At 34.7% G+C, this 27031-nt stretch overlaps 1 protein-coding gene across 1 annotated transcript; it reads right to left on the bottom strand.

The window, feature by feature from the left end:
- Window positions 1-2081: 2081 nt before the first annotated feature.
- LOC147410817 (putative hydrolase C777.06c) lies at window positions 2082-22453 on the bottom strand. Its single transcript, XM_086440449.1, has 9 exons — window positions 22167-22453; window positions 21057-21192; window positions 16390-16517; window positions 11013-11160; window positions 10817-10922; window positions 9369-9427; window positions 3261-3296; window positions 3064-3173; window positions 2082-2401 (listed from the first exon to the last, which is right to left on the bottom strand). Exons 1-9 carry the CDS (start codon window positions 22367-22369, stop codon window positions 2344-2346), a joined length of 984 nt encoding a protein of 327 aa, XP_086296575.1. The 5' UTR covers window positions 22370-22453; the 3' UTR covers window positions 2082-2343.
- Between the last annotated feature and the right edge of the window lie 4578 nt (window positions 22454-27031).

Here is a 27031-nt window from a genome sequence, read left to right as displayed (position 1 = left end):
TAAGTGTAATTCTCTATTGTCATACAACGATTATATTACAACTTTAAATATTTTTCGTTTCTTGAAAATTATGATTATTAATAAAAAAAATTATTTTAAATAATCTTATTAATTTTTTCTCTTTAAATTTTCTTATAATTTTATGCATATAAACTTCTGAATTTTTCCCTACTAATAAGACAGGTAATGAAAATAGAAGCGGTTCCATTTTTTTCTCTCACAAGGGGCTTTCCTTTCTCAACTCTCTTTCTTTCTCTCTGTAATGCTCATGTATTGCAAATCTGGTACAAGTTTCAAGCATAGTGAAATGGTTTTTCGGAGTTCAGGTTGTATTCCAAATTTGAAACGAACCTATAAACAAATCTTGTGTATTGTCCTCTTTTGATCACTGGTGTGCAAAGACCTTATCCAATTCGGGTCCCCTACAACATGTAAATTATATGTCAAAGTGGGGCCCAATCCTTGTACCTTGATCTAACATGTTGTGAGGAATAGAGCGTTGTTCCGAGGAAGAAATGGCCGAAGCATGAACTTTCATTGGGCCTTGTGACATTTCTTTGTGGGTGGGCACTTAACTACGCTTTGTAATTGATTGTTGGCATGGCTAGTTAAATCTTTGCTTTAGGACCCCTCCCTAGGCCCGTACTTTTTCATATGCCAATCCAGCTCCAGTAGACGAACTGAGATACGGGGAGCATTTGAATGAGATTGCAAAATGATTACAGCTTGGCTTCAATGTCCAAAGTTTTGCATAGCCAACATGGAAAGTAACGTTGAGGGGTTAGTGGTTAACAGAGGTGAAGGTGGGTTCAACGGGATTTTAACCTAGGTCATGGGATCAACACTTTTTAAGCACTTACCTACTTAGCAAAGCTGGTACCTTTTGGAGAGGAGAAACATTTTCCCTACTAAGATTTTAAGCCTTACTAAGGGCCGTTTTGCCCAAATGGATGACCACATCAGCAATGCAACACCACAGCCTTCTAAGTTTCTTTGAAAAACTAAGATTAAAAAAAAAAAAAACAAAAATTGAGTTTGATCAAAGGTTTTGAAAATGGATGGTGACTGAAGTTCCACATAACTCCCAAACTTAAAATCGAAATTCAACGGTGAAAAAAAAAAATTTTCATTTATTTATTTATTTATTTTCAAAGTTGATAGAATTTTGTCCTCTACAACCCTGAAGCATTGAATTGTGTTTTTGGATGCCCACAAGGCGAGCCCAAGGACCCTTAGTGAGGGGTGAAATCCTTGCTAACTTAATATGGCCAATCAGACTCTTTGGAAAGATGCCTCTTAAACCTTCATGAGATATTTGAGGTGGGGAGTCGTACTACTAATACCAAGAAGAATAAGGAAACTTTAGTCAAAGATCATCTCTTCCTAAATGAAGTGGAAATACGTGGTGTGACTATCACTCAGATAAATACCATCCTTGACAATCTCCTTCAATCTCTGACATACGCTCCCTGATGTGGCATGGGTTAGAATCATAGATTTTTCCTCGGGATACACAACTGCACATATTTATGGGGATGTACAGTCTCTATTCGACATTTTAATTCCAAATGATATGGTAAATGTTAACATGTGTTCTTCCAAACCCTAATAAAAATCTAAGAGAACGTTCATAACAACTTGGTTATATCAATCTTGACAGGATCAAGAGATTAATAAAGAATGGCCTCTTTTTTCTTTAGTTCACTCATGGTTGAACCATATTCCACCTATGAGTCGTCATGTCTTCCTTTAAAATAAAAATAAATAAAAAACAATGTAAAGGTTAAAGCTAAGTTGCAGCAACTCATACATAGTGATATATTTATTGCATGGCCTCATGACCACACTAAAAATATTTAATTTTTTTAAAAATGAATTTCTTTTATTTCAGGATTTTTACACAAAACCAGATAGAATAATTAAGCACAAGAGATGCCATTACTGACACGAGTTGAACATTTCTAAGTGCAAGGAAGCATTTTGATCTTTTTTCACTGGCTAGTGTAATATGTCCATTTTATTCATTAATGGCCAACCAATCAAAGGAGACTTTTTAGTCATGGGAGAAGGAAGACCTAAAATTGGATTTAACACTAGTATCAAACATTTTATAGGGCTGTCATAATGAAAAATCAAAAGGCCAAAAGATTTATACATATAAAAATAAAATAAAAATAGAAAAAACCCCCAAGGTTTCCATCTGATTGAACAATTAACCCAAACTGAAGCCTCTCGTGATTAAAGTAAAGAAACTACTAAAATAGATAAAGTCATATCACTGGCTCTTAGTCAAGACAAACTATATTTGGAAATGAGGTAGTCTCAAAGAAGTATAATACCTCATTACAGGTCAATAGGTATCCTCAGACCATCGTGAGCAAGTTGAACAAGGACTCCTTCTCTAAAAGAAAGACAATTAAATTAAGAAAATAAATCAGTTCTATAAATTAAGAAGATGCCTTATGAAAGTTTAAGGAGATGTATAGAAACATAATTGGGTGAAATTCTTGAACAATAAAGTTATGACCTGGCTAAATCAATAGAAAAGAAAAACAATTTCCTTACTAACTTAGTAAGATTTTAAGCCTTACTACAGGTCGTTTTGCTAAAATGGATTACCACATTGGCAATCCAACAACACAGTCCTCTAGATTTTATGGAAAAACTCAGGTCCAAAAAAAGAAAGAAAAAAAAATTGGGCTTTATCCAGGGTTTGAAAATTGGAAGACTACTGAACTTCCACGGTACTCCTAAATTTAAACTTAAAATTTAATGGTAAAAAAAATATTTTTTTTTAAAGTTCATAGAATTATGTCCTCTACAAACCTGAAGCATCGGATCATGTTTTTAGATGCCACAAGGTGAGCCCAAGGACCCTTATTAAGGGTGGAATCCTTACTAATTTAGTAAGGCTAGTCGGATCGATAGAAAAAATACTTCCATTAAAAAATGGTACAATTAAAAGTTGGAGGAACGACAAAGCCAGTCAAGCCGAGTAGACTAGCTTTATCCCAAGTGAAATAGAGGAATTTACATTGAATTGAATGAGTTATAATTTTCTACCTTCTTGACCATTCAAGAAGATCCTGATTATCCATGTGGTGATCAAACTCATGGGTCATTCCGATTAGCAGAGCTTGTTTAGGGCATATCCTCTTAACAGCTTCAAGTGTCTGAAAAGGAGAATTATTTTTATTAGTAGATGTTGAGAAATACTTTGTCCATTAAGTAAATTAAAGTTAAGCTTTCGAATAACCAACCTGAGGCAAGCAAAAGTGAACATTATGTGATCCAGTCTACACAAATGGGGAAAATGTAAATAGCATTAGAACAATATCCAGAATGAAACAAATAAGAAAATTTGTAGCAAGTAAATAACGAATAATGCCCCATTTTCCACAATAGGTATTTGTAGTTCCAGGCACAATGAATTGGAAAGTGAATGGGAGTCAGGAAGTAGTCTATGCATCATAGAGTTGGATCATTTTCCGAACAAGGCTTTGATGATGATGATGATTGCATCATCATTATAACCATTTATTTGAATCATAGATGAGTCTGACCCACAACCTAAATCCAGATAAAAAAAGAGAGCTGCTATTGGCACCCCAACTTTTATTTATTACACCCTAATTTCTTAAATTATTTATCCCACCCCAATTAACGATTGAAACACTCTTCAAACATTATCAAGGTTTGGCTCAAATTATAATCTCAACATCGCAAAACATTATAACATCCATTCAAATAATTCCAGTAGTTCTTTACTGTTATTGGTATATATAGGATGTGTGGGGGCAAACTGGTCTTTTCTAGTTCCACATGTCCCACTTAACTGTAGCCCTAATTCTCTTACATAAATATAAGAGAGGAGACTCATAGAAATCATTCTATTGAGCCTCCCTCTAAACTTCTCTAAATCTTTCTCTTTCTCTTCTAAACATTAACATGGTATTAAAGCAAGGTTTAGATCTTGAAGTTTGAGAACCTACCTTCTCTTCCTATTTCCCTTTCTTCTTCGATATACTTGATATTAAAATTTTAGGCTTCTGATTACAATTTAGGGTTTTAATCTTCTAGTTGGTGAATACTCACAGTATGTGAGTACATTTGAAGTTGGTGTTTTGTAGTTTGGTGGTGTGTTTTTCCCTAGGAGGTTCAGATCTACTTTCGAATATCCACGATTTATCAAAAAGGGGGCTTTAGTCATCTGTGATTTGATCTGTAAGTACATAGACCATATTCAATTAGATCTGGTTATTGCGATCTAGTTTGTGAATTAGATCGATTTTTTTCTTCAAAATCTAATCGTGCTGCAATGAATCCTCGAGATTTGCACAGATCTAATTGGTATTTCAGATCTGGTTTATTTGGTGCGATCTATGTATTGTGGAGTGATTTCAAATGGAGATGAAGTCCAACATTCTATCTCCTCCCGAGTTCTTTAATCTTCTGATGACCTCGATCAAATAAAATAGAGATAATTTTATCACTTGGTCAAAATCTATTGAGGTATTCCTTACTGCCAAGGGAAAGTTGAAGTATTTGAAAGATGATCCTCCTAAGACTGAAGATCCTCACTATTCTGAGTGGGTTCAGGAAAATGCTCGGATTATGACGTGGTTGTAGAATTGTATGGATTCCACCATTGGTGTAAACTTGATGTTCCTATCTTCTGTCAAGGAGATTTGGAATCAGGTTGGCAAGATGTATTCTGGAGCAAATAATATTTCTCGGATTTATCAGTTGGTTGAAGAGTTCTTTTCCATTCAGCAAGGTGACCAAAGTTTACTAGCATATCATTCTCGCCATCAAAATATACGGAACGAGCTCAATGTATAATAGTCCCTTACTACTGATTTGACCGTACTACATTGACAACAGGAAGAGATGGATGTTGTTCGTTTTCTTTATAATTTGAAATCTGAGTATAATTCTGTTAAATCTCAGATTTTGACCAGTAACGAGTTGCCCTCACTTACTGAAGTTTTTTCTCGCCTTCAGAGAGTTTCTGTTGGTGGTTTTAGTACTATATCATTGGTATCTGAATCTGACCGATTAGCATTGATTGTTTTTGGAAGTACAGATCGTGGTTGTGGCCGTAGTAGTGGTCGTCGTAGGTATCGTGGTAACTGCGGAGAAGGCCGTTGAGGGAGTTGTGATTCTAGTGGGGGCCGTGGTTGTGGTCGTTGTGCACCCAGAAAGTGTACCTATTGTGGACTTGATGGTCACTCTATGGATTTCTGTTGGGATTTACATGGCCCGCCCACAAGTTGAGCCAATTAGGCTATTTTTAGTGACATTAATGGTGGTGGTTTTGTTAATCTTCATCAGGCGGCTTCCCATGCGGATATGGTTACTATCTCATGATGAGTATTCCAAATTACATTATCCTCCTCAACTTGGTGCCTTGTCTTCCAACACTGCAACTCTAGCTTACTTAAATATATTTTGTCTTGCTTCATCTTCATCCCCTTGGGTCAATGATTCAGGGGCATCAAATCATATGACTGGGTCATCAGGTGTGTTTTCATCCATTCAGCATTCTTCCTCTTCATCTCAGTTTGTCACTCTTGTTGATGGTACTACTTCTAGGGTTTCTGGTATTGGAACTATCGTTCCCTGTTCTACTCTTTCTTTATCTTTTGTACTATATGTCCCCAAATTTTCTTTCAATTTAATGTCAATTAGTAAGTTAACTCAATCTCTTCATTGTTTCATGACGTTTTACCTCTCATATTGTATTTTTAAAGATCTAAAGACGAAGAGGACGATTGGTGGGGGATATGAATTTGGAGGTCTCTACTATTTGGATGGTGGTGGAGGCTCGCCTACTCTTCATGCTACAATTATTCCACAACAATGGCATTGTCGACTTGGCCATCCTTCACTCCGTTATTTAAAAAAGATGGTTCTCACATTGAGTTACATTCCTGTTTTAGATTGTGAGTCATGTCAGTTAGCTAAACATCATCGTGTTTTTTATCCACATAGGTCTGTTAGTAGAGTATCGAGTCAGTTTAATCTCGTTCATTCTGATATTTGGGGTCCTTATAGGATTATTTCCCGTTGTGGATTTTGGTATTTTGTTACTTTTTAGATGAGTTTTCAATAATGACATTTATTTAATGAAAGATCGTTCTGAGTTATTTTCTATTGTTAAATTGTTCCATACTGAAATTCAAACTTAGTTTGGTGTGCAAATCAAGTTATTTCGTAGTGATAATGCTAATGATCCTGGACCTTTGAATGACTATCTTTCATCCTTTGGTATTATTCATCAAACTTCATGTACACACACCCCTCAACAAAATGGTGTTGCTGAACGTAAAAATCAGCACCTTCTTGAAGTTGCACATTCTCTAATGTTTCAAATGCAAGTTCCCAAACCTTACTGAGAGGATGCGATTCTTACAGCATGTTATTTAATTAATCGTATGCCTATGCCCATTATTGATGGTCAATGTCCTTATTCTGTTCTATTTCCTTCAATTCCTTTATTTTCCTTACCTCCACGAACCTTTGGTTGCGTCTCGTTCATTCATCAGTCATCTCCTGGTTTTGACAAATTTGACCCACATTCGATGAAGTGTGTATTTCTAGGTTACTCTCGTATCTAAAAAGGTTATCGTTGCTATGATCCTTTAGCCCGTTGTGTTTATGTCAGTGCAGATGTTACATTTTTTTATTCTGTATCATATTTTACAGATCCAGTACAGTATGATGATCTTTTGTTTGCTCTTCCTCTTCCTGTGGTCGATTTATCTCCCACTGTTCCATTTCCACTCACTTATGTTCACAGGAAGCAACTGGCAGCTTCGGATCCCCATCCTCCTCTAGATGCAGACACCTTACCATTGTCTTTACAGTCTGCAGATCAGGTATCTAACACTTCTTCTGATATTGATCTTCCTATTGCACAAAGGAAAGGCACTCGTAGTTGTACTAAGCACCCCATTTCTAAGTTTGTTTATTTATCTCATTTGTCTGCTTCATATCGTGGTTTTGTTTCTGCTCTTTCTTCTGTGTCTATTCCTCATAGTGTACAAGATGTTTTGTCTCATTCAGGTTGGAGACAAGCTATGGAGGTTGAGATGGATGCTCTTCACCACAATGGTACTAGGGAGTTAGTGTCCTTACCTGCTGGTATGCACACTGTTGGTTGTCGTTGGGTATATGTGGTGAAGTATTTACCTGATGAGTCTATTGAGCGGTTGAAGGCTCGCCTTGTGGCCAAAGGTTATACTCAAACTTATGGTGTGGACTACTCAAAAAAAATTTCTCTTGTGGCAAAAATGACCTCTATTCGTATTATCATCTCCCTTGCTACCTACTTTCAATGGCCCTTATGTCAACTGGATATTAAAAATGTCTTTTTGAATGATGATTTGGAAGATGATGTGTATGTGGAGCAACCTCCTAGTTTTGTTGCTCAGGGGAAGTCTAACATGGTGTGTAAGTTGAAAAAGGCCATTTATGGCCTAAACCAGTCTCCACGAGCTTGGTTTGGGAGATTCAGTGAGGTAGTAGTTCAATTTGGGTTGAAATAGTGTTAGACAAATCATTCTATGTTTGTTCGCTTCAATTCTTCAGGGACTATTATTTTGGTAGTTTACGTTGATGATATAGTCATCACAGGTGATGATACTAATGGAATAAAGGAGCTGAAAGCCTTCCTTCAGGCATAGTTTCAGACAAAAGATCTTGGCAAGTTACGTTATTTCTTAGAGATAGAAGTTGTGAGATCCAAAAAAGTTATTAACCTGGCTCAAAGAAAGTATGTTCTTGATTTGCTTGATGAGACAGGTATCTTGAGAAGTAAACCTATGGACACCCCAACGGACCCTAATTCAAAGTTGATAGTAGATAGTGGAGAATTGTTTGATGATCCAAGAAAATACAGAAGACTAGTGGTAAACTCAATTATTTGACTATCACTTATCCAAATATTTCTTTTGCAGTAAGTGTAGTGAGTCAATTTATGGAAACGCCAAGGGTTCCACATTGAAAAATTGTTCAGATCCTTTTATTTCTTAAACAATCTCCAGGACGTGGTTTGTGGTATAAGTCCAAAGATCATTTGGACTTAGAGGGGTATTATCAAACTGACTGGGCAAGTTCTCCATCTGATAGGAGGTCTACATCTGGGTATTACACTTTCTTGGGAGGAAACTTGATTTTCTGGAGAAGTAAGAAGCAAAATATGGTTGCAAGGTTTAGTGCAGAGGCAGAATATAGAGCAATGGCTTTTATGACATATGAACTGATGTGGGTTAAGAATTTTCTAGGAGAATTGAGTGTTAAGATAACTATTCTTATGCAATTATATTGTGATAATCAAGTTGCAATTCATATTGCATCCAATCCGGTGTTTCATGAGCGAACAAAGCACATTGAGACAGATTGTCACTTTATCAGAGACAGATTGTCACTTTATCAGAGACAAAGTTTTATGTGGGAATAGTACACCGTTCGTGAAGTCTGAAGATCAGTTGGCAGATATGTTCACTAAAGCACTTAACTTTAGTCACTTCAGTCTTATTTGCTCCAAGTTGGATTTACTTAATATTTATGCTCCAACTTGAGGGGGAGTGTTATCTTTTCTTTAGTTTCTTTTATTTTCTCTTCTTTAGTTGTTTATTTTCTGTAGTTTCTTTAGTTTGTTCCAAGTTGGACTTTCTAACTTGAGAGGGAATGTTATTGGTATGTATAGGACATGTGGGGGCAAACTGGTCTTTTCCAATTCCACATGTCCCGCTTAACTGTAGCCCTAATTCTCTAATATAAATATAAGAGAGGAGGCTCATAAAAATCATTCTATTGAGCCTCTCTCTAAACTTCTCCTCTAAATCTCTCTCTTTCTCTTCTAAACATTAACATTTACAATTATAATTAAACTCATGTGAAATCCTCAACCCAAGAAATATAAATCTAGCAAAAAAAATAAAAATGAGAGAGCTTCTATTGGTACCACAACTTTTACTTATTCTCAACCATTCACTTATTTTCTTTATTTTTATTGGGGTGCAATAAGTAAAAGCAGCTCTCTAAAATTAGGCCAGTATATATTTTTCTTTTATAAAAAAGACAATTATGGAGATAGTCCAGCTTAGAGGTCTGTCATCTTGGCACCAGTCTGACTCTGTGAACCACCTCACCCACAACAATTGCAATTTTACCATCCCAAACTCCAGTTATAGAAATTATAAGACGTAACTAAATATAACCACATAATTGCCATAATAATTAAGTTAAATGGTTCAGTCAACAACATGCAGATTGGTGCATCTATGGAAAGGCCAAATGATGTTTAGTGGGGCCTATGTATGTTAAGAGGACAGGACCATATCAAACATTTATAGACTAACCTTGTATAGTGTGTCTAAGATAAGAAGATCCAACTGTCCAGCTCCAGTCTTTGATATAACTGCAGAACCAGAATTGCCTTATTAAGGAAGATAATGTGAGTATTCATTTAACATAAAAGCTACAGATCAAGGACCATGGTTTTAAATTTTCAACAGAAGATAATGTGAGTATTGACAATTGCTCCTTATGCATCCCGAGACCAATGGATATGAAGACCTCAACAAAGTAGAAGCAATGAACTCATTTTTTCCATTTCCAAGCTGACCGAAATACACCAAAACCAAAATTTTATAGTGTTTCGTGAATTTTATCAGCGTTCGTCTGAGTACTTTTTCAAAATACAAAAAGAAAATGCCAATTATATTTTGTCTCAAACCTTGTAGAACTGGAAATATTTCAATATATTTTGTGGAAATAGCTTGAAAATTAATTCTATCACTTTGGAGAGCTGGGACATTCGGAAACTTCTGAGGGGCCATGGTGACTTGCAAATGCCATAGGTTGGGGACTTTTTGTGTGAAACAAAGAAATTCCATAGCCATAATTACAAGAGTGTTGATGATGTAGCCAAATAATTCAACTAAAAAGAAGCGTAAACATCACATCAAAGCATTATCGCATCGTCATCAAAGCTTTATCCTTTAGTTTAGGGTCATATGAACGAACTAGGTTCCTTGCTATTATGTTTTAATAAAATCTTAACCATTACTGATCAGGAAAAAAAAAGGAAGAAAGAAAGTGATAATGCTATAGACAACATGGTTTGGATATGAATCAAACCCAATGAAAGGTGGGCTGAGTTCCATGATTATGCATCAAAAGTACAACAATGCCATCATTAGGCCTTCTTTATGGTCTACCCATGTGCTTTACAACATGCATGCCTACACATTAATGAATGAGCAAATTACCAACATAGAGCACAAAAATTGAAAATTTCCCAAAACGGTGCACTATTCAAATTAATTCTGAAAATGGGAATTTCCCATTTTTGGAAATTAAGTCTTTTTTACCAAAAAGGTAAAAAATTAAATGCACAATAATTCTGACATTTTTTGTACCAAAAATGCCCTTTTATCTTTTTTCTACCTTTTTGCCATTTTTACCCTTCACATTTATTAAAACCCAACTCTTTTACATAATGAAGATAATGAAAATAAATTAAAAGAAGGGTAATTAAGTAATTTCAATATAATGTTAAAAAGGGTATTTTTTGTATGTAAGAAAATTGTAAAAAAAAAATACTGTTCATTTTATTTCTTACTGTTTTGGTAAAAAAAAAGTTATTTCCAAAAATGGTAAATTACCATTTTCAGAATTAATTTGAATAGTGCGCAGATTTGGTAAATTTTCAATTTTCGGTGCATGTTTTGATAAATTAGCCTTAATGAAAAGTGTGAGTGTGTGTGACAGAAAATAAAAAAGACAAATTGAGAGAAAAACACACCATATTCAGTGCTTGCAGGGATTCGTGAAACATCAGAAATATATGCAACTCTAGATTTTTCACCAAAAAGAAAGCCCAAGGAAATATAATCCTCCCCATGAATCACCTACATTGAGAACTAAGAAATCAGAAACAAGAACCTAGGAAAAAGAGTAAAGCATGATTAACATCATGAAGAGGGGATTGAGCAAGTAACTGGCAAAGGAACAAACTGTAGGCCTGATGAAACAAATGGTGCCTCACAGTCACTGTTGATTATTTTCCAGTCAAGTTGTGCAACCCGCCTCACTTCTTGGCCTTCTTTAAGTTTTTTCTGAACCAAGTATGGAAATTTTGTTGCAACGCTGTTTCAAACATACAATATATAATGTAATGCTTAACGTCATATAGCACAGATAAGCAACAAACTAATGAGGTTGGACAAAACTGAAGGCTTTTTGAAACCCAAAATGTATATCTATTTTTATCTACACGAAATAATATTCTATTTGGCAATCGCAGCAATTTTACAGATGATCTCGCCTATCCTTATTTTAATGGAAATTGTTAAAGGATGGTCAAATGTATTAATTTTCTCAGATTTCTTGAATCGATAAAAATCCTGGTAGTATTAACGAGAGTACGAGACAACTCATTTTCAGTACTTGAAAACTTGCTACAAGTCATTCTAGCAGTTGCAAAACTCAGTGGAGTAAACCCATGAGCATGGTAATAAATATCTTCATATGGTTGTTCATTGTAGTTTCATGATATACAAGTGTATTTTCATGTATGGTTTCGATGAAAATTTCCTCAAAATTTCCATTACGGAAAATTACTTAATGGACCCTAATATAAGGTCTTTTCTAAATACTCCCTTACTTCTAGACTGCAAACTTAACAACAGCCCAGTTAGTAAAGATATTCTTTCAAATGCCCCTCACCCTAACAAAAGTTTTGAAGGACCCAAAAATCCCTTTTTCTCACCTCTTTTAACTTACCTGAGTTTTTCAACGGTGATTGCCATCTATTACGATGATCTGAGACGCTGAATGACGAACAAAGAATTATTTTTGTTTTTTGATAGGCAAAGCAACAGATTTTATTAATAAGAAAAGAGGAGAGAAGCGGCCAAGGTAGCCACCACTACAAAAAAAACTAAAGCAGAAAAACAAAAAGTACAACAAAGAACCCACATCCTGAGCCCCCACACAAAGCATCCCATCTACACACAAAATCCTCAAAGAAAGTTCCTTTGAATTCTGAAAAAAATCTGCTCCACAAGAACAAGAAACCCAATACCAAGAGCAACACTTCTTGTAAGAAATGCTCAGTCCCTTCGAACGCCCTACTGTTCCGTTCCGACCAAATGATCCAACAGACTATGAAAGGGATTAGTGGCCAAAGAATTTTTATTTTTATTTTTATGAAAAGGATAAGGATGTGACAGACCAGCTTTCAAACACTACTTGTATAGATGTAGGGAAGCACCAGGAGATGTTGAATAAGGATATGAAATGGGCCCAAACTTCTCTGGTAAAAGGACAATGAATAAGAATGTGGTTGACAGACTCCCTACAAGATTTACATAGAAAGAAGAAGTTGACAAAAATAATACCCCTTGTCCTCAGTTGGTCCAAAGTTTGGATTTTTCTCCAAGGGCAGCCAACCATAAGGAAAAAAGCTACCTTTAAAGGGACCTATGGGCCCCTAAAATGCATAACTAGGAAAGGAAAAAGATGGGTTGAACACAATGGATTTGTAGAAAGTACTAAGAGAAAGTCTTATTCTTACTAGCCTCCTATTCCCTTGTGTCCTCTACCGAGCCATCCACCTAAACACTTGTTAAGCTTCTAACAAAACTTGCCACCACTTGGACTTCCCAATCATTAAAGCCTCTCCTAACCCGAGATCTCAAGATATTTGATCTCTAGTAGGGAACAAGAACTCATTGATTGGGGCCTCTGTTTTTTTTCTTTTCTTTTTGGAGAAAGAGTGAATAAGCTTGGGAAACATGTTCTGAGGGGGGGAAGATTCCGTTCCAGCGATCTTCCCAAAATCATATCCTTTTCCCCTTTCCTATTTTGAAGATGATCCTCTTTCAAAATTCAACCACGTTCTTATAAATTCCTTTCCAATGCCCACACTCGTAAGCACCTTGTATTGGTTTACTTTCCCATCCAAACCTGTCCACTTCATATTTTGCCTTACTAACATCCTTCTACAAACTATGACCCTCTTCCCCAAATCTCCACAACCACTTCCCTAACAGAACCAAATTCATAACCCCAACCTTTCTAATAACCAATCCTTCATTCTTTTTTAATTACAAATTTGACTCCACTTAACCAAATGAAATTTCCTTTTTCCTTATCTGTCGTTCCACAAAAAAAATCCCACATAAGCTTGTCAATCTTCAACCCAATATTCCTAGGAATAGAAAAGAGGGGCAAGAAGTATATGGGGATACTAGAAAGAGTACTTTTCAAGAGTCATTTTCCGCCTTTTGATAGATCTCTCGACTTCAAGACCCAATTGTTCTACCAATCCACTCAATGATTGGGTCCCAAATTACCTTACTCTCTGAACTTGCTTTTAAAGGGAGGCCCAAATAAATTGAACGAAAAGAATCCACTTGAGACCCTAAAGATGAAGCAAGGACCGACAAGTTAGTGGATGACCCCACCCCTAAAACACACTAGAACCCACTAAAAAACCTTATATGTTCAGCTAAATCATTGGTCCCTCATCTATCTTGAAACCAGCGATGCAACCATATTGAACAGCTCTAGACAACATCCTACTCGCCTCAACCACCATAACAAAAGGAAGGGAGACAAAGAGACTCCTTGCCTTAAACCTCTATAGCTCTTGAAACACCCGTCCGGGCTTCTATTGATTAGAATTGAGAAGGAAGCTATCAACACACATTTCCTAATACATCCCATCCATTTCTCGCCAAATCCCATACTCCTCATCATATATCTCAAAAACCTCCAATCACATGGCCAGAGGCCTTTTCCATGTTGACCTTACACACCACCCAAGGTTGCTCTACTTAAAAACATTCCGTCAAATTGTGACAAAGAATGACATACTCATAATTTTGAAGATTTATATGTAACTTTTTATCCAAGCATCTGTTTTGCTAATATTTTATATGAATTTTGAGTATGTTGAGAAGATCTATCCAATGGCAAACCCGTTGCTTGAAAAATAAGCAAGATACGACCTCATGCACATTATAAATCTTCATGAATACTCGAAATGTGTATATCATAATATCAAAATGGATGCTCGGATTAAAAATTATGCTCTAACCTAGCTCCAATATTTTAATCGAAGCATTTTTTTTCTAATCCGAGTATTCATTTTTGCTATTATTATGTATGCATTTCGGGTATTTCGTGAAGATTTATCCAATGGTGAGCTCATTGCTTGAAAACCAACAAACAACAAGCTTGCCACTGGATAGATCTTCATGAAATACACAAAATGCATATATAATAATAACAAAATAGGCACTCATATCATAATTATGCTTTGATCCAACAATAATCTTAATCAGAGTATATTTTTGTATATGAATATGTGTTTGCTATTATTTATGTATGCATTTCGTGTATTTCATGAAGATCTATCTAGTGCAGAACTTGTCGCTTGCTGACTTTTTAAACAACGAACCCATTGCTTACTGGATTAACATTGTTGTTAGATCAAAGCATAATTATGATCTAAGTGTCTATTTACTATTATTTAATATGCATTTCGTGTATTTCATGAAAATCTATCTAGTGGGGAGCTTGTCACTTGTTGAGTTTTCAAACGACGAACTTGTAACTTCCTGGATTTCAAGCAACAATTTTCCACTAGATAGATCACAAAATACCCAAAATGCATATATAATAAAAGCAAAACGGAAACTCGGGTAAAAAACAAACACTCTGATGCATTTTGTTATTATTATGTATGCATTTCCATGTATTTCATGCATATTTATCTAGTAGTGAGCTCATCGCTAGGAAAGATCAGTAAGCGATGAACTCATTACTTCTTGATCTTTCCAACAACAAACTCACCACTGGACAGATCATCACGAATACTCAAAAATCCATATACAAAACTAGCGAATTGGACACTCGACTCACAACTTATGCTCGGATAGTAGATCCACCATAGATTAATATACATTCTTGGGTGGTAATCTTGTGACATGGACAGCAAGAAGTAAACAGTTGTTGGCAGATCTAATATTGAGACCAAGTAGAGAACCATGTCATACACGTCCTATGAGCTAACCTGGAGAAGTACTTTCTTAAGGAAATAGGATTTACAGTAAAAATACCTATTAGTCTCTTTTTTGATAACCATGCATTCATACACATAGCTTTTAATCTTGTGTTTCACAAGAAGACGGGACATGTTGAAGTTGATTGCCACTTTGTTTGTGACTAACTCCTGAGTGGTGAAATTACTACTCCCTATATGAAGTTTGAAGATCAACTTGTTGATATGTTTTCTAAGTCATTAGGTTATAATAAGATGGATTATATTTGTAAGAAGCTATGATTATATGATAAATATTCTTTAGTTTGAAGGGGAATGAAAGAGTAATAAGGTATGTGTTGAGTTTAGTCCCACATCAAACACTCATTGCCTTGTCTCTCTCCTCATAAGCTCCTGGGCCTTTCCACTCATTGCCAATTGGTTCTGAGTTGGACCCCCAAATTTATCATGGTATCATAGCCAGGCCTTTCTCTCCTCCACGTCACCCAGTTCATATCTCCACGTGCTTTGCCTAGTCTAGCCCACACGCGTGGGGGCATGTTGAGTTTAGTCCCACATCGAACACTCATTGCCTTGTTTCTCTCCTTATAAACTCCTAGGTCTCTCCGCTCATTGCCAATTGGTTTTGAGTTGGACCCTCAAATTTATCAGTATGATTAGTAATTCCTTTCTATTCTACACAATCTTCTCTTTAGAAAATAGGAGGAATCCAATGAGTAAGCCAAACAAAACAAAACAAAACAAAAGAGGATGAAATAGGAAGCAAGAGGTAGAGAAGGAGATTAAAAAAAAAACTAATAGCATCTTCAAAGAAAATTTGAGCTTAGAACTTGGTGCATCAACAAGCAAATAGAGAGGGAATGAAGTTTGGAGTATCATAAGCTGAGTATGATGTTTGGAGCTTAATGTTACAACAAGCACAAGTTGTAAAACCCACAAAGTGGAGCTTGTTGAGTTTAGTCTCACATCGGGCACTCATTGCCTTGTCTCTCTTCTTATAAGCTCCTGAGCCTCTCCAATCATTGCCCTTTGGTTTTGAGTTGGACCCCTAAATTTATCAAAACTAATGCTCTACATAGATGAAGATAAACCAAACATTTATCCCCTCCCCTCTTCGGTGCCATTTATAGGATTAAAAACTGTACATTCTTCCTACCAAAACAGAAAACAGAAAATAGTAATTGCTAATCTCAATCATACTTCTATTCAAAATAGGTGACTTCACTAATTTGTGATCAAGAAAAGAAATGAAGCCTATGCAAAATGGTTAAGAAAAGTACATGCCTATCAAAAGCGCAAAGAAGTACCTGTCCATTGCAAATTCTGTGAGGAAAATGGGAGTGGGATTAATATCATTTGTAGGACTAAATGGTTGTACTGCACGTATATCATCCAGACCAAGAACTGCATCAGCATGTTCATGTGTCAAAATTATCTGCAAATGATAGAAAAATAAGCCCTCAGTTGGTGGGTTTCCACTTACCATGCAAAGTAGTTGATATATTATTGATTGAAAATAGACAAGATAAATATTATTATTCATAATTCATAAACACAAGGACCAATATGATCTGATCTTTATAGTCCTTCCATAAGTGCAAAAGGCAGACATCCCTAGAAGCAACCTTAAATGTCCCTTCATTTCCCTCTTCCTTATATTTGATTTAAGGACTATAGAATAAATAAGCATGTGTACAACAACTTCCACTGAAATGTTTATAATATTTGGCTCCATAAGTCATTGATGCAATTTTTATCTCAAAAAGACTCCCAGAATACAAGTACTGCTGTTCTCACAATTTGATGAAGCTAGTTCTCCTTTGAAGATGCTCATGACAAGACAAAACCTTAAAATGCATTACCACATCCCAAAAAACTTCCCAGATTTGTCTCCTCTAATATCCAATTACATAAACAAAACAGATATCTTTATGATGCATCTTTTGAAACTGAATTAATGCATTAAATTCCAAATGTGAACATGGTTGTCGGTTTTCCCAATCCACATCATTATCCGTGGAGAGCCGAGAGGATTCTCCTTTCATCAGGTTAATTCTACATTTTAATTTAAATAGTGAACAATTTAAGACTTCCACTAATCTAGAGTACCAGACCGATAACAATCAAATTGCTTGATCCTCTAAAGGATTTCAAGAAAGGCTAGGCTCAAAGCCTGTGACTAGAAATTATAAATGCAATTATAAAATTAGAACGTGTCTCACAAGTGCATATAATTTCCAACAGCTTTTACTTTCAATTGAATAAAGAAAGAAATGGCTAGAATAGGGTCATGTTCAATGATTTATGGATTAGGTTCCATTTGAAGATTTGGATATCAGGGGAGGTGTGGTTTGGAGATACAGGTTTAGGATAAGTAGGGTACGGCTGGCATATTGGAAGGGGAAGCACTGTTCAGCTGAGGTACTGGATAGGCACAACAAACTTTAGGGCCGGTGTGAAGGGTTGGGGTATTGGGAAGCAGCAAGGTTTAGGGTTCAGTTGTCGTTCGGCCAGCCCAAGGGTGTGGCAAATCAGCAAATAAAAACAATAAAGATGAAGAAGATGTAGAAGATTTGTACCTGAATTTGGAAAGAAAACTAGAAGATTACCTTGGCTTCACACCAAGTTAGGGTTTCAGAACATCCATTCTCTGGAGAACTTGAAAACTAAAAGATTACCTTGGCATCACACCGAGTTAGGGTTTTAGAACATTCATTCTCTGGAGAACTTGAAAACTAAAAGATTACCTTGGCTTCACACCAAGTCAGGGTTTCACAACATCCATCTATAGAAAACCTGAAAAATCTGTAAACTTCATTCATAAATTGACAACAGAATCTTTACAATAAGTATTTATAGGTTTTCTTAAATCTATAACTAATCTCAACCTACAGTCAAAACATAATTTGATCGACCTAACAAGTATTTAATTATAACTCTTTATCTCATTATACTAAATAAACCTATAGCTGGAAAATAAATCACTAAAAGGTCCCTAGCCAAAAATAATGAAACAAACAAAAAAAAAATCCTAGAAATACAGTTTAATGAGCTAATGTGGAGTAAAGTATATGAAAATGGGGTCTTCTACAATATCTACATCTAATGCTCTACCAAATCTCAAAGTAAGCCCAAAATAGTATGATCCATCCACAATGATCGTAGTGGGATACATCAAGATATCCCAATGAAAACCCTGCTCCATAAAAGCAGCCCATTGCATCTTCCCAATGTGGAGTCTTCTGAAACCTATGCAAATGTGTCTATCCTTGTTTCCCAGAGGAGTCTTGTTCTGATATTTTTTTCTTCATATAAAACACCTCATGGTATGATTGAGAATCTATGAATATAGGCCACATGATTTTGGATGGACCTTGGCTATATGACAGATAAGTGACACTATTTGACAACTCGAGTACATGTTAATTCATTTATGAAGGCAAGAAGGTCAAGCTAAATCACCCCCTACCTTACCTTAAGCTGGGTGAGAGTAATAAAGAACATCAATTTGAAGCCCTTCACATCATTAGTTCAAGGGAGGCTAAACGTCTTCATAGTCTATCAAAACGAAAACGTTCTTTCAATTTCTTGTATGAATAAGTGTTTACGAAAACGTTCTTTCAGCTTCTCAGTGCCTTTTTCATCACTTCCTGTGAATACAATGCCGTCAATAGACCATCTGGATGAAAATACCACTATTAGCCTGACTTATCAAAGAAAAAGAAAAAAACCGCCTCATGAATACTGAATGATCAATTTGACTTATTTGTATCCCACATGCCACAACCACCTTCTTGAAATTATCGAACTATGCCCTCAAAGACTTTTAATCATAAATGGAGTTCTTTAGAGGACAAACCTTACCAAACTCCCTTAAACCAACAAACTTAGGAGATTGCACCATATAAACTTTCTCAAACAAGTCCCCATGTAAAAATGCATTCTTAACATCTAGTTAAAACGACAACCATAACTTACGGGCCACAATGGAAATAATAACCCAAATTGAGCTCAAAATGTTCATGGGAGAAAACGTCTTTGAATAATTAACTTCAAAGGTCTGAGTATAACATTTGGCAACCAATCAAGCCTTGGGCCTTTCGATTGATCCGTTTGAGTTTTGCTTCACATTGTAGACCCAGTGACACACAACAATGTGCTTTGAACATGTAATACAATTAACTCCCATGTATCAATTGAATGAAGTGCTTCTATCTCATCTTCCATGTTTTTCTTTCATCCAACCACGACAAATGGCTTCATTATGAGAAGTAGAAAGATGAAGAGACGGGAAAGATAAAGCAAAACTATTGACATTGAGATAAATGCTCAAAGATTGGGAACTTAACAAGGTAGCAACTCTCCTAGAGCTTCTCGATTCTAACCATCTGGCGGTTAATGAGGATGATAGAAGGGAGTAGGCGGAAGCAAAGATAGAAGTTTCTCAGTGAAAGTTTTCCATCGTGCCCTTTTGCCCTTCTTTGCTAGAAGTTTCTTGGAATCATCTATTTGGTCTTCCTTGGTTCCTTCCAAGATCTCTTTTTTTACCTGGTTAGCTTCCCTTAATAAGATCCTCACTTGGGACATTTTAATGAAAAGAACTTTGCCACCTTTGTAATTCTAGTGGAGATTTGGGAATCATATTCTTATCCATTGTGGCTTTTCTTCAAAAATTTGGGTTCATTTCTTTTCTCTTTACTAAATGGATTGGGTCTTCCCGTGGTCTGTGGCATCACTCTTTGTTGGGTGGAATCTAAAATTTGTTCTAGCAAGAAGAGATATATTTGGGCCACTCTCCCCTTTGCCATTGGTTGGGGCATTTGGAAGGGAAGGAACGGATGGATTTTCAAGGCAAGGAGCAGTCGACTAGGGATGCAATTTTGGATGTTTTGGGTCTTATTTTCTATTGGTGCAAGAACAACAAGGACTTTGAAGGGGTTTTCTTCGAGGATTTGATTTTAGATGGGTTGATCTTTGTTCTTAGTTGTTGCCCTTTTTTGTGGGTGTTGGTTGTTTTGTTTTTCTTCTTTTCCTTTCCATTTTTTCTTTGGTCTCGGTGTTTCTTCTTTAGAGCCTCTCTTATCCTTCAGCTTTTTTTTTAATGAAATTTTACACATAAAAAAAATGCTCAAAGAAAACGAAAAATGAGAATTGCTTCATACAAGAATGACAACCTTTTCGAAAAGCAATAGGGAGGTCACTCTCCATGTCATAGTTGATTACTAAATCTTCAATTGGCAAGGTCAAAGGTGGAGTTGTACTACCCTTCTTCTATTTCCAAGTACAAAATTGTAAGAGGAAACATGAGAGAAGGAGTAGTAAGCATAAGAGATGCGAACTAGAACCGACACAATCATAGGATCCTCTAACAGATGTCCCACAATAGAATAAAATGAAGTAGCTTCAGAAAAAGTTAATAACAATGCACACGTTGTTTTTTCTAGAGAGGATTGTAATAGTCATAGCCCCATTGGGTAATTAAACACCTAGGAAAATTTCATTTTATTGCACATGAATCAAGTTTTCAAGACCCCACCGCACCTCAACCTAAACCAACCAGAGTTTATGTACAAAGAAAACACATCCAAACACCTTGTGTGGTTGGAAAAAAAAAAAAAAATTTGGGAGAATTAAGACAAAACATGGTGATTTATCATTCAACAAAGAAGATGGCATGTTATTGAGTAAGTAGCATGCAATAAGGCATTACTCCAATACAATTTAAGAGTTTGCACTTCAAACAGTAAAGCACACGCAACTCCAAGTAAATTTCTAAAATTCGTCACAGCTACTCCATTTTGTTGAGATGTGAGAATACAAGAAATTTGATGCAAGATTCATGATTATGAAAATGTAAGATATGGTTGAAAAACAAGTGACATATTTAATAGCATCATCAGAATGCAAAACAAGATTCATGCTCTATGCAATCAACTAATAGAGACAAAAAAAATTCAGAGAAATGTGAACTCACTGAATCCACTTGAGGAATCTTATATCGAGTAAACCACCGAAGTACTTGCTCTCTAAATGTTTTTCCAACATCAATCAATATATAGTTGTGTTTGCCATCACCATCACAATAATCAATGAGGAGAGCCGTATTGCACCTGTAAAATCCCAAATTAGTAAGTTTTTTAGACGCAAAATGCTTAGTATTGGGAACAAAAGGACAACATCAATTGAACTTCCTTATGTCAAATTTTTACAGTATCCAATATCATTTTGCATATCCCAAATTCTTTGAGCAACAGATAATCCACAATCAAAGTCCACTAAAATTATTACATTAACCCAAAGCAACTTTAACCATGCATCAAATTGGCATAAAATTGAACCATAGTTCATTGTTTATTGAGAAAATTCCAAAAACATGCTTAACTGTTATCGAAATTCCCAAAACATGAACAGTGACATTGCAAGGATTTTAAAGTAACAATCTTGCTGATAAAAGGTAGCGAGATCTCCGATTTTTATTTCAAAAGTGACAATTTTGCTGGTTTATAAAAGTGGCGAGATCACTGCTACTTATTATAAAAGTGACGATCTCCTTGATTTATAAAAGTGAAGATGTTGCTAAAAATCAGTTTTTATCAGCGAGATGGTCACTTTAAAATCTATGCGATCTCCGTGTTCGTATTTTGGGAATTAAACTGAACAGTAAGGCAAAATGGTAATTTATTCATATTCAACGCATGAAATGGTAATTTCATCAAATGAGTTGTTCATCTTGTGATCCAAAATGTAAAATAAATAAAGGAAAAAAAAAAAACAGGAACTTACAATTAGATCCGAACTTTAAAATTCATCGCAGCGCACATTACACATTGCACAAGAAAAAAAGAAACCAGGAAGAATCAAGAAATTTCCAACACAAACAAATATCACAAAAAAAAAAAAAAAAAACCAAATCTTGCCAAATGTAGATCCCTCATTAGAAGAAAGAATATCCATCTTCCTTTAGTCCATTAATTGAGAGAAAATTTAAGATTTTCAGATTTACATCTTAGATTTATTTAGCTAAAAATGTAAAATCAAGAAGAAATCGAAAAAAAAAAAAAAAAAAATTAATTGTTGAATAAACCTGTAATTAGGATTACTCTCTGGAGGAATCGAAATAGACTGAGTGCACAATCTGCAGGGCGGATCGGAGGGCTTAATCAAACACATTGCATTTGGAACTGCGCTTGAACAACCTGTTCCCAAAAATATCAATGAAGAACGATTATCATCTCTTGATTCGGATACCAAACACTCTCCGTTTTCGGTAACGTTTACAGTCTCCATTTTATGGAATTTTATTTTTGCAGAAAGTAGAGAAGAGCTCTCTATATGAAACGAAGAACGAGTGGCCGTGGCGTAAAAGCTACGTTTGGTACGGTAACACCGAACCGCAATTTAATAGTAGAATCTCGGATCCAGGTAAGAAAGGTTGAAAAAAACTTTGAAGCTATTAGTTGTATCAAAAGTTTGAAGAACCCTTTCCTTTGAATTACACGTGGCATTTCGAAAGAAGTATTCCACGTGTCTTGTAACGACAACGGACTCTAAAAAGTGCTACTAACGGCTTTCCGATTGCCACACCTTGCTGTACACTTATACTTAAGTAAGGGGACAAAATTAGTCTTTAATCTGTCTACGATGCTTCTCGTTTGTAAAAAAATAATAATAATAATAATAAGATAATTTTTGGGACAATTATCAAAAAAATCTATTTTTAAAAAAATATGTACTAAAAAGTTTCTTTTAAAAAAATATGACCTCTTTAATATCCAATTTATCAAATATTAGTCTAAAAAGAACTTTTAAATGAAAATACCATAATTACTCTTTTAATGATTTTTGAAGTTTAAAAAAACTTATTTATTTGAGAATATTTGACTTACTTCTATGTTTTATAATTAACGATATGCCCCTTAGGTATAATCATCTTTTGTTAATAAATAAATAAAACTTATTTTTCTTATCAAAATTAATAATTTTTAAAACACATAGATGATGATGGTGGAGATGAGGATGATCATCATCAAAACGATTTGGTCTATAAATATTAGATTTATTAAAATATATAAATAATTAAAATATAATTTTAAAATTCAACTTGAATGTTCATCGAATTTATTCAACTCAAAAGTTAGCAAGTTGACACAAATGTATCAAATAAAATTATATTGAATTTAATTTTTAATAAATGAAATATTTATTTTTTATTTTTCACAAAAATATTAATAACTAAATAAATTAGTCGAGTTTTTTAATTGACTCCCTATATTTTTAGATCAAACACTTTGCAAAGTTGTTAAAAAAGTATTTCAGATATTTTTCTTTAAAAAATCTTGAAAAGATCCTTAATAGACTAATGTTTTATTAAATAGTACTCAAATGGTCATTGTTTTTTACTAGTGGACTCTTCGTTACATATTCTCAATAAAGAATCCTTCAAAGTCATTCCCCCATAATTTTTTAGAGTTACTATTTTCTCACCAACTTTTACTAGTGCCACACTAATTCCTATATAAATTATGCAATGAATTGCATATAGTTGGTGTAGCATTACTAAAAATTAGTGTGGCAATAGCAACTCTCTAATTTTTTTTTAGCGACATTGATAATCACAATTACAATCCAACAAAACAGCCTTTTAGATTTTATGAAAATATTCATATTAAAAAAATATATTATTTTTCGAGTTTGATCCAAGGTGTTGAAAATGGACGGCCAGCGAGCACCCAAATTTAAAAAAAATATATATATCATGTGAAAAAGAACTATTTTTTTTTATTTCTTTCTATTTTTAAAGTTCATGTAATTTTGTTCTTTGCAACATCATTGCATCGGATCAGGTTTATGATTGTCACGAGATGATCAGATCAGAAAGTTTTTTTTTTTCACTATGGGTAGGACAGAGGAAGGAATGTGCACAAAAAATGTCATATTATCAAAATTCTAAAAAAATATTCAAAAAAAACCTATAGTAATCCCTAGTTTTCTTTAAGGTCAAATAGTAGGTGGCACATGCGTTTTTTAGACTTTTTTTTAATTTAAAATATAAATTTATTGATTTTGAAATTATAATAAAAATATATTTTTGTAATTTTAAAATGATTTGTCAACTAATATTTTCCCTGCACTCAAACACACCCTAAGTAGAAATTTTATTAACTTAATGGTAGGTAATGGGGTTGCAAATAAAACGGGTTCAAATTGGATCGGGTAGACTTGGTACCAATCCGATAAGGATCAGATCAGGTTCTTAACGGATCGGGTTTCTATCAAAACTCAATATTAAGATCCAAACCCGATATGAAAACAACCAGATCAGACAATCTCAATTTGATGTATAAAATCTAAATTAACTTCATTTATTTTAACAAATATATAATATAATTTCTAACATTTTATCAAATGGAGTCCTTATCGAATTGAGAAATGGTTAGTCCAGATCCGACCAAACAAAATATTAGTTCGATTTTTTTTTTTTTTCAAAATCCTTGTCATCTATTCAAAATCAAAGTTATCAGATCGAAACATATTGGATTTTGAGTATAATCTAATCCATTAACAACCCTAGTAGGGCATTGTGGGATTATAATGTATTGATTTTTTATAAACATGATCGTAAAATATTAAGCTCAAATTTAAAAGTGGGGAAATGAACATTTGCACATTATTTACAAATCCTAAAATTCTCATAAACATATCATTATCTTTATAGACAAACCAAAATTGCGTACATGTGCCAAAAACCAGAAACCCTAAACCTTTCTTAGAACCCAATGAACCTTTTCGAAACCTTCCCGAAATCCAAAAACCAAGCAGTGAACATTCTCAAAAATCCTAACCAACACAAAAAATCATTGAAAACCCTGCAATGCTTTCGAACCTTTTCTCGAACACTTAAACATTTTCCCCTTAGAACCCCATACCTTGTCCCAACTTTACGAAAATCCTGACAATTCTCGAAAGTCCCAAACCCAAAATAGACTCAAAAACCCAAGTAAACCCAAAACCCACTCTTTCCTAGTCAAATCATATAAAACCTCCAGGTTTCGATTCATATTTCAAGAAAAAATAAATAATGAAATTTTGAGAAAATCCTGAAAGTGAAATTTAGGAGTAAAACTTTAAGATGTTTCTGATCATTTTTAATGGAATCTGATCTCACCATTGGATTCAAAATTATCGAAAAACATACTTTAGTATGTAAGCACGCTCAAATACGAGTCCAAATAGAAAAGTTGCAAAATCCTCGATTATCGAATTACAAATTGGATATCCATTCTCAACCTTGTATTGTTAATTTCTCTTTTATTTTCAAATGAAAATTATATATATATATATATATGTAGCTATTTTGTGAGATATTAAAGAGTTTGTAAATACCTGAAGGGATAGTACGTCATATCATCCGGATTAGTGTATTATCCTAAGATGTACGGTAAGAATCACTAAGCTTATACGTGGTATGAGACACGTATGAGAGTGGAATCACAACTAGAATCTGGGTTTATTCCTCTCTATCTTTATCAGTGAACTTGTAATGTAAAAGTGGTTGTATACGAATGGTTTGTATATTTGAAAATCACATGCATGTCTGATAGGCATAAACGAAGATGATTAGTTAGTGATCACTAAAAATCTATAATAGTCAAACGTTTTGACACATCGAAAAGATGCTCATTGCTTACGGTCACGTCAAACGGCCAGCCTGAACCAGATAAATGGTTAACCAAGTGTGGTAAGTGCAGCGATCGACCACAAAATCAAGAACTAAAAGCCAGTAAGGAATTGTAACATCATGTCCTGACTAGGAGAGATCTAGTCGTGAATCCCAACTCTATAATTTTACTATTTTACCATTGTGTATTATGTATTTGTTACCTTATTTTGATATATAAAATGAAATGCATGTTTAATGTTTCTATTTGGTCAATTAGATTTGTATAAAAAGAAAATGTTATAGTGAATATTGCTGATGAATATAATGTGAGTTTTAAAATGTTTAGTTGCTCATCCCTAGCTATATGTACCAATTAATCGTAGTTTCTTTTGTAAAACTTTCCATATGTTAAAATGATTTAGTATGATTATTCGTTCATGTTAGGAGACGTTATTGGCATAAATTATTTGTTTCCCTACTGGATAACCATTGTTATTCACCATTTCCTTCTCCATTTTTTTTTAGTTTCAGATTCAGAGCGTGGCGAGACAGGTATAGAGCACAAGTGAGGATCATCTGGTGGGTCAGATAGACAACTAAACTACGACACCTAGTGAGTATTGGGGTTATACTCTATTTGTCAAAGAGTATTATAGATTTGTGTTGAGTGTTAGGACTTTTGTTAGAGTGAGGAATTTTTGTATAATCCCGTATATAAATTTCTTCTTCCGCACTCTGATCTATCGTACGTTATTAGATGTATATAGGCTTCCGCTTGTATTATATTTTGTATGTATATATGCAGGAAAATGTATGTCGTTTATTAGACGTAGGTTGAACGCCTTGGAATGCTAACATAAACAAAGGAGACCATGCCGAAATTTCGAGGCGCCACCTACTGCCTCGAGATCTAACATAAGGTTTTATGTTAGCGTTTGGCGGGGCGCCACAAATCAATAGATTTTTGCAGAAAGTAGAGAAAGAGATCTATAAAACAAATAACAAGCGGTTGTAGCATAAAAAATACGTTAAAGAAGGTAACACCACACAACAATTCATGAGTAGAATCTCAGTCCAAGTAAGAGATGCTACCAAAAATAGGAAAGTAGTGTAAGATAAGGAGAAAAGTGGCCTTCAATTTGTCTTCGATGTTTCTCCTTTGCTAGCCAAAAGAAGAATTTTTAATCCATAATTTTTGTTAAGGTCAAAATGTAAGTGGAGCCATGGCACGTGTTTTAAGGTTTTTTTAGTTTAAAATAGGGTAAATTACGCACTTTCATGTTGACCCC

Source organism: Akebia trifoliata, chromosome 1 (assembly GCF_017979445.1).
Source record: "Akebia trifoliata isolate Shusen 1 chromosome 1, ASM1797944v1, whole genome shotgun sequence".
NCBI classification, from domain to species: domain Eukaryota; kingdom Viridiplantae; phylum Streptophyta; class Magnoliopsida; order Ranunculales; family Lardizabalaceae; genus Akebia; species Akebia trifoliata.
Note: the sequence above shows the minus strand (reverse complement) of the source record. Positions and strands in the feature narration are given on the sequence as shown.

What these genes read in the sequence shown, in the direction of transcription:
- LOC147410817 (XM_086440449.1), bottom strand. Translation starts at nt 22,369, where the DNA reads ATGGAGACTGTAAACGTTACCGAAAACGGAGAGTGTTTGGTATCCGAA. An exon ending in TACAGTTTGTTCCTTTGCCA is followed by an intron (nt 10,923 to 11,012) that starts GTTACTTGCTCA and finishes TTCTCAATGTAG; the next exon opens with GTGATTCATGGGGAGGATTA. An exon ending in CCCTGCAAGCACTGAATATG is followed by an intron (nt 9,428 to 10,816) that starts GTGTGTTTTTCT and finishes CTGGTTCTGCAG; the next exon opens with TTATATCAAAGACTGGAGCT.